Source organism: Protomyctophum parallelum (assembly GCF_964188405.1).
Source record: "Protomyctophum parallelum genome assembly, chromosome: 22".
In the NCBI taxonomy this organism is placed as follows: domain Eukaryota; kingdom Metazoa; phylum Chordata; class Actinopteri; order Myctophiformes; family Myctophidae; genus Protomyctophum; species Protomyctophum parallelum.
Genome location: NC_139714.1, coordinates 19700122 through 19709504, shown reverse-complemented (window position 1 = coordinate 19709504; position 9383 = coordinate 19700122). Strand labels below are relative to the sequence as shown.

General features: G+C 45.6%; 1 protein-coding gene across 1 annotated transcript in view; it reads left to right on the top strand.

Annotated features, from left to right (window-relative positions):
- Positions 1-6114: 6114 nt before the first annotated feature.
- Positions 6115-9383, top strand: part of LOC310879757 (lysophosphatidylserine lipase ABHD12-like) — a gene marked incomplete at both ends in the record, with an annotated part of 119568 nt that continues 116299 nt past the window's right edge. Inside the window, one exon of the mRNA XM_083794587.1 lies at positions 6115-6964. Coding sequence (XP_083650713.1) covers positions 6115-6964 — 850 coding nt within the window. The remainder of the gene's footprint in view (positions 6965-9383) is intronic.

Genomic DNA, 9383 nt, shown 5'->3' with positions numbered 1-9383 from the left:
ACACACACACACACACACACACACACACACACACAGGTCTGTATCAGGTGACCATTTCAACCCATCTTCATATAATTGGTGCTCACTAATGCGCATGATAATAAGGTAAATTGTTGAGGGGCGCTAGCCCCTCCTATGCCCAGCTTTGAGGGTTTGTGTAAACACAAACATTGTCCTAACACAACCATGATTGAATGTCATGGACAATGAATGGCCAGTTTTGAGTGTTTGTCCAAAACGCGAACATTGAATGCCATTGACAACGAATGGACAGTTTTGAGTGTTTGTCCAAACACGAACATTGAATGCCATTGACAACGAATGGCCAGTTTTGTGTAAACTCAAACATTGAAGACAAAAGTGAGGACGCAAATTGTGATTGCCCGGAATGAGATGACGATAATATGATGATAAGAGCGCCCCTCACTTCACACAGGTGTGATTTGTTAAAGTTTTTATGTCGACAGTTCAGAAACCTCGTCCTTTTTAAAGTACCACTTCACCACTTTTCAACCTATCTTCATATAATAGGTCCTCACTAATAATCATGATAAAATGGCACAATTATTTCCTACTCAGTCTGTGTCTCAGGGCTGTGGGCAGTTTAGAAACCGTCTTCCAGTGACATCATCATTAGGCAGAATTCTTTTTTAAACAAGATTTTTTTACAAAAATGTTTAGATTTTCATTATCGTGAGAACGATGGCTTCCATTTTCGCATTGCAACTTTTCAGGACTAGAAAGCCTGCAGTTTCTATTAGCTTGTATTCCCCATCGATGATGTCACTGGAAGACGGATTCTGAACTGCCCACAGCCCTCCTATGAGACACAGACCGAGTAGGAAAAATTTGCGCCCTTTTTTCATGATTATTAGTGAGGACCTATTATATGAAGATAGGTTGAAAAGTGGTGAAGTGGTCCTTTTAAGTATTTAAATGGGTAACCTCGTCCTTTTAAGTCCTTTAACTAAAGTAAAATTTGCCAGAGCACCTCTCTCTTTTAGCGGAGTAACATTTGACCAGGTCTATCCTATACTTTGACTCCGGTACTGCATGGCGCTGAGTTTTTGGTCCAACCGCAGGTTATTTTTGTCCGGTGGCTATTATTGTAGCGCGGCTATATTTGTCGCAGAGCAGGACGGGTAGCCTATTAAATCGGGTCAAACGCCACAGTATGGCTTGTATTAACATATTTCTGTGGTGTGTGGTGTTACGCATGGACATGTGGCCCGACATTATATGAAGTCCAGTACATCGAACAGCCTCTCTCTCTCTCTCTCTCTCTCTCTCTCTCTCTCTCTCTCGTGGAAACCTTGCATGTCCAAAACCTTTTTGGAAGGGGGGACGGGGACGAACCTGTGTTCCAATTGGATGGCTATTATTTAGTCACACTGGTTTTAATTGGTTCAATATTTATAAAACCCACAGACACATTTCTAATATAACTTATGTTTTGCACTACTTTTGCACGGCACTTTTGTACGATGAAGTATAGGGCATTTTATTTCCCAAAACAACAGCAAAAGTTGAAATATGGAGATTACAAGGTTACTGCCCGACTGCAACGAAATGCACTCTGCCCTGCCTGTGTGTGTGTGTGCACGCACGCACACACACACACACACACACACACACACACACACACACACACACACACCTTGCTGTCACCAGGCATCTCGTTGTCTTTGTCCTTAAGACAGGGGGGGGGGGGGAGTTGTCACATTCTTTCTTGATACTGCAGGGTCATGCCGTGTGTGTGTGTGTGTGCGTGCGTGCATGCGTGCGTGCGTGCATGCATGCGCGTGTGTGTGTGTGTGTGTGTGTGTGTGCGTGCGTGCGAGTATGTGATACTGGTGACATACTGTAGAGTCCCGTCCCCCAGAACCCCCATCCCTCTCACACACACACTTTAGTTTTTTCTTACCCACGAGCCGAGCCTACTGTACCGTTCAGCTGCAGCAGCGAGGGTGGGGAGGGGAAGCGCTCCCATGCCGCTTGCTTGTTATTTATATCCAGCCAGCGCACGCGCACACACACGGCATGCACTCGGGCACAGTGTTATTTTTAACCGCGCCAGGGTTATATTAGGCCCCCGCGCGCTGCCAGATCTGGCTCGGCACCACCGGCCATTATGGCAGATGATAGTTGTGGATGCCGCTATTTGAGAGCACACACCTACAATCGCTGGGCTTCTCTGCTGAACACATAAGTAGAACGCGACTAATTGTATGTTTTCACTGTAGCCCGGCTTGGCAGTTCCTGTCCCGTGTTCTCCTCATGGGACCTTCCTCTCTCTCTCTCTCTCTCTCTCTCTCTCTCTCATTCTTTGTGTATTTTGAGCCTTGATGTTGTAATACTTGATTTCTTTTGCACGCCTGGGTTGCAGTACGTACTGTATGTCAGGTATGGCAACGGCGTACAGCCGTTGGGGGAATCTGGGGAAAACATCCCGCCGAAAATCGCAAATCTTCAGTAAAGCTCACGTGACTATGAAATGTAACGTGGATTGAAAGGGATGTCCCGATCCGATCACGTTTTAAATATATATATATATATATAAATATCGGGGAGGAATCGGTATCGTCAGCTACTCAAAATCAAATGATTGGATCGGGAGTGATCGGGACATTCCTACTGAAAACAGAAAAGCCATGATATGTACATATCCCTGGCTGGCGGACTCCTGGTCAACAAAACTTTGGAATTTAACTTCAGTCGTGCAATTGCGTCGCACATCGAAAACAGCCTCCCTATGAGCTCACATATAGGCTCTTGTTGATGGCTGTTTTTGTCGTGTGCCCGAGCGCGAATTGGGAGTTTTGGGCGCCAGCGCAAGGTCTGTGCAATGCTGCCACCTCACAAGTTTAGTTTTTGCATCCGCCTGCTTATCCATCAGTTCATTTCAGCCTCTCCCTGTCCTTCTCCAGGCACGTGCAAACACAGACATCATATAGGGAGTATAGGGACCGATATACAGCATGCTGTACTATGGGTGAAAGAAATGCAAAGGCCTCCATTTCTCATGGCCGTATATATACCCGAAGGCAGCATTCAAATATCTCGCAACTCTCACGAAGTCCGATGCAGCATTACGTGTTGAAAGATGTACATATAAGTCCATGCCGTATAGTCTGGATCTACAGTAGGTATATGTTATGTTGTGCAAATCAAATAAATCAAATACCATGTTCATTATTCCCTTTCAGGAGTCTTTAGAAATGTATACCCCACCCCCCTCCCCCTATATGCGAGCAGCCAGCCAGCCAGCCACCGGTTGAAAATAGCCGGCCCACATCGCCCGGACGGGTTGTACTTATGTGCAAATTGTCACTGTGCTGCGAGCTTGCAAAATGCTTATTACGGACGCTGCACAGCAGTCTATTTGCAATGATTGCAGATTGCACAAAATCTGATGCCTGGACACTGTAGCCGGTGGCTGGATGAGCCTGTCTGTCTCTGTCTCTGTCTCTCTCTCTCTCTCTCTCTCTCTCTGGCTGCACACCCCAAACCCACAGTCCTCCCACGCTTGCACTTACCCACTCCCCGTTCACTAACCAGACCCGAACCAAGACGGTTTTTTGGGACCTTCGTTCCAAATATTCCTGTGATCCGCCCCGCCATCTCCTCACCAGTATAGAACCAGGGCTGCCACGGCTGGCTTCCTGCCAAGCACGGGGAATTAACATATATTCTTTTCTCACCAGCCACACAGATTATTTTGCTGCTGTGTCGTGATCAGCTTGTTACATCTGTGCTCATCTCTATATTTGAACTCTTTGTGTGTTTTTGCCCTACTTGATCAAAAGCACACAAAAGCATCAATGTGTTGCTTTGCGCTGCGTTCCGAGCTTTGTCGATCTAACACTCAGGCGATAAAGAGACTTTGGGCTTGTTTTTCTGCAAAGTCGCTTATAAATATTGTTAATGTAGTTGCCAGTCATAAAAAACTAAACACATTCTCTCACACACACACACACACACACACACACACACACACACACACACAGACACACACACACACACACACACACACACACACACACACACACACACACACACACACACACACACACACACACACACACACACTAGTGGTGCATTCAATGCTAGTGCTTCATTGTATTTGTGCAACATGGTCATAATTTTGAATGAACGTTTAATATCTATATATGGATATATATGGTATTGTGGCCTCTGTATGGTGATATATCTATGGTGAGATTGCAAGGCAAGGCTGGTGCCTGCTATACCTGCTCATCAGTAGCAGGTACTGTAGGGGTTCAGTGACTTGCTTCGACACAAAATCTCTCTTGTCAAGAACGAAAGCCCTGTGCACGCATGCGCTCGCGCACACACGCGCTCGCGCGCACACAGAGTCAGACAGCAGCGTCTGAGTGTGTGAGAGTGAGTGGGAGGCTGGGAGCAGCCTGGGAGTTTACTACAGCGTTTCTACGCTAGCATAGCAACGAGGTTCATGTGAGGTGAGAGAGAGAGAGAGAGAGAGACATTGACAGACAGACAGACAGACAGACAGACAGACAGGAAAGAACAAGAGTAAGATAAGTAAGACAGACAGACAGACAGACAGGAAAGAACAAGAGTAAGATAAGTAAGGTAGGATGGAAAGTAGAGGTGAGAGACAGAGAGGCAATGAGAAAGCTGGGGAGGAGAGAGAGAGAGAGAGAGAGAGAGAGAGAGAGAGAGAGAGAGAGAGAGCTTTAGTGCAGCGTAAAGGAACACACTGTTCTCCCCAGAGCACGCAGCCTTCCTTCCAGTCCCCCCTCGCTCTGCGCTGCATGGCTCCCCTGCCACTCGTGTGAAGTAACTAAGTACATACAGAGTATTTGCAATTTCGTATATTTTTGCTGCTACTCCACTACATCTCAGACTATAGGCAACTCTATATATTGCACTTTTACTCCACTACATTTATTTGAAAATGTTAGTTACTGGCTGGCTACTTTGTAGATTCTGATTATTATTAAAAGAATATGTGCATTATACCCACTTTAGCCCTTAAAGCCCTATATACATTTTGGCCATTTGAACATATGCTGATCATCGAAAATGCACATTACAGAACATACAATATATCTACATATACTGTACATCGTCACACATGCTTATCTACCCACATATCGCACAATCATACTGTATATTACATTGTAGAATTAGTCATGGTAGATGGTAAAGATTTTGATTCTGTTACTATTGGGTGTGCTAAAGAAGGGTGCATACTTAGTTTAGACTATACATGGGTTAAGGTTAGGTTTAGACTAGTCATTGGTTAGACATGGGTTAAGGTTAGGTTTAGGTGTGCTGCCCCGTGGGAGGTTGGGTTTAGGGTGAGGGTTTGAGATAGGTTGTAGTTGTAGGACTAATGACTGGTCTAACCAATGACTAGTCTAAACCAAAAACTGTCTAAACTAAGTACTGCACCCAAAAACTCTGCACTGTTATTGGTTAGCAAAATAACAACAAAGTGGGCTTCCTGTGCCAGATCTTCCAATGGGTTTCCCCAGGTTACATTTTTGAGCCGAATGCGAACAGAAATAAAAGCCTGGGTACCGAGGGTAGTTATAGGACTAGCCTATACCAGGAGGCCCATTTTTGCCAAACTCTTCATGAACGAGCGGAAACGGCTTTGACCAATGGGCTCAACTCTTGGGCACAGAGGTATAGACTATAGACTACACTTACTGCACATGCAAGACACGACTTTCATGACATTGAAGTAAAAGGGCCCACGAGTGACGTCATTAAAACCATGGAAGACAGGGCAAAAGGGAGTATGCGCTGGGTGAGCAAGTTGGATAGTCTAAATACGGAAACCATCGTGACATCAGCGAGATATCATCACAGAGAGTGCAGTATAAGAAAAGTCAAACGCATTGACGTTCACACTCTTCCCCGTAGATCAGCGAACAGGGAGTAGTAGCACGGCAACTTGCCCTCTCTTTGACATTGAACCAAAGTCATCCTCTATAGCTTCCACTGGACAATACATCTTAGTTACGGGTCTAGTCAGACGTCACCGCAGCGGCCCCCGTCTCAACGGGTAAAGCCAGTTTCTTTGTCCACCTTTGGAAGAGGAAAAGTTTAATACAGACAAGAATGACCCCCTTGTTGTTTATTGTCTTATTGTATTTTTCTTTTCCCGGCCTTCTCTACCTGTTCCCGTGGATACTGGGAGATTTAGTATATTTACATATCCTCAAGTTTCCTGGGGGACGGTTGGTGGACCTCGGCAGGCCCGAGAGGATCCTGAAAAACACCTGCAACCTCTACCTTACGACTGAGGAGGGGGTCACGGTGGGTGTCTGGCATACACTTCCCATGAGCCAGTGGGAAGAGGCCCCCGGGAAAGGCCCAGACTGGTACAGGGAGGCGCTGGGAGACGGCCGGCCTGTTATCGTCTACCTTCACGGCAACGCGGGCACCAGGGCGGGCACCAACAGGGTAGGGCTGGTGCAGAAGCTAAGCACGGCAGGGTTTCACGTGCTCTCGTTAGACTACAGAGGTTTCGGCGATTCCAGTGGGGCGCCCAGTGAGGCTGGCATGACCACCGACGCCCTCTGCCTGTACCGGTGGGCAAAGCAACACAGCAACGGTGGTCTGGTGTGTCTGTGGGGACATTCCCTCGGTACTGGGGTGGCAACCAACGCTGCACTGAAAGTGCAAGAACAAGGGTCACTTGTAGACGCTGTCATTCTTGAAGCTCCGTACACAAGCATCGGGGAAGTCGTAACTCACCATCCTCTCTATAAGCTGTACAAATTCCTTCCAGGTTTTGAGCGACTAGTGTGGAAAATCTTAGACAGGAACAACATAGTGTTTGCTAACGATAAAAATGTAAAGGCTTTGTCCAGTCCTCTCCTGCTGCTTCACGCAGAAGACGACCGTGTTGTCCCGTATCACATGGGACAGAAGCTATATGAACTTTCAGTCCAGGCTCGGAAAGAACGTAATGTGAAGGGTCACGTACAAATGATGTCCTATAGCGCGCGCTGCGCGTATGCACACACCGGAATCTACATGGATGAGCTACTTGGATCTGTGGTCGACGAGTTTCTGCGGAAGCCCACCATTGTGTGGACCTCACAGAAAGTGGGTTGCTATAGGTAGTGTGTATGTGATGGCAGTCGAATCAGATTCACACCTCTAGTCGTGACTCCAAAGCCGGTTGCCAAAATGTTAAAGGAGAGTTCCGCCCTAGCCGTTTTTTACCGAATTCTATTGATAATGTGTATAAAATAATACAAAATTAAAAAAAATATATATACATGGGACTTACTTTTCACAATATCTAGAAGAGATGTACATTTTCGCACGATTGAAGAAGAGATCTAGCGCAAGGTCTGCTATTGAACTCTTGTTTTTTTTTTACCCCGCCGACTTCAAATTTGACGCTCACGTTCCACACCACCTCATGGAGTGCAGTGCCCGGCCTTGAGTCGGTTGGATGTCAGTTGCCCAGAACCGCCACAAAAGGCTCTGGTCAGGCTCCGCCAGTGGACCTAACAATAAGTCCCCACACCTGTACTCAGCCAATTGATTGCCATGGCATCCCCACACCTGCCAGTTGACTACTTTTTGACTACAATTTATTTCAGGATAATGGCGCTAGAGTGCCAAGCAGAAGGGCAGATTTCACTCTAAAAAGCCCCGCCTTCCATTAACCCCCCAACCCGGGAGGCATACATCTTCCACTACCTTGCACTGTCACATCGGATCTGAAGTCAGAAATGAGGACAGAACATTGCCATTCTGATCAAAACCATGGATAGCGACACAGATTCAGAGATATGAGCAACATTTGTCGGCCCAGTCGATGTCAGATACAACTGTGTGGGGAAATCCAAGCATGGATATATATTTTTTTTAAATCTGATTAATTTCACAATTTAATTAACTTGGTTAACTCACTAATTTTGACAGCCCTACAAGGTCTTAGACGTCCTTAAATTGTCATCGACAACAAAACATGTGGGGACCCAACATCACAGTATACTCTATACTGTCAATCAAGTAAGTAAGAGGATGAGTACTTTGTCCACCAAAACTTGTTTTTAATTGATAACTTATTTTCATTTAATCTTTATGTGGAAAACACATTATCCCACACTACTGGCAGTCAGTAAAGGGGTGTGAACAATGGATTGTTATGTCCACCCCTCACCAGCCCTAAATGTTATCTTCACCCCTCACCAGCCAAACCTATTGGTGGTGATCTACAGCTGAAACAGTAACTGCAGATGATATGATAAAACCAATCCAAAACCAAACCTATTTAGTTAATTTGCTGGACTTCACAATTGCCTCCATGACGCCCTTTTCTCCAGATCCGGACACATATATACCTTCAGCCTTTGATCCCTCCCTCCTTCTCTGCAGATGTGTGGAAGGAACACCGGCTGGGCCAGAAAGCCGCTGGAAATCCCCGGAAAGAGACCTGCTTATAGAAATGTCTGGCGGGTGGAGGGGGATGATCGTCGGGGCATGTCTGGATGAACTTGTCTTTTATTTTTTGTTAGGTGAAACCTGAGCTACATTCGATCGGTTTGGCTTTGACGACCTAGCCGTGATTAGCTGCCCCGAGTCTGAACCCATACTCTGAAGGCCGCATAGTGGAAGTGTTAACCCAGAGCGCCTTACAACCCTAGAGTAGCGGCTAATGTTATATGAGCTAACTGGAGCTACACAACAACACACAGTGATTGAACCAACGAAAGCACGTCGGAGACAAACGCAAACAACGGCCGCAAGGTTGTCACAGAGAAACAAAAATAATAACAACGGATAATAGGGGTGAGGGTACAGATATGCTTGTTTCATTCTTTTTCCGACGTCTGTCTTTCGGAAATGACATTGATTATTATTATTTTTTAATTCCCATTGACAATGACTGGAGAATTTTACATCAGTATCTGAGCAAATCGCCTTAGTGTCTATTTTATGTCATGATGATGTATACGATGATAAGAGCGCCCCTCACTTCACATGGGTGTGATTTATATTATTTATTTTTTAGAGCACTTGACGTTAATCGTTTGCCAGGCGAGTCTATGGACTTTGAGGATATTAAAATGTCTTTGTTTAGAGTACTCATGATGTAAATCACAGGCCTTACGGGCAAGGCCAAAAGGACTGTGACAAGCAAAGTATAGAAGTTTGTTTTTTATCGTAAACCCATGAGGGTTTTCGATTATTGTTTGGACCCATATACATTTGTGTCAATACAGTAGGTAACTGGGAGACCCCGGGTTCAAATGCTGGGCAGAACTGCAACTTGAATCACTTCCGATCAGACAACTGATCATCTAATGGCTCATTACACAGAGAGAGAATAGACAGCAGTTTGGTTTGTCAGTCAACAGATGCCA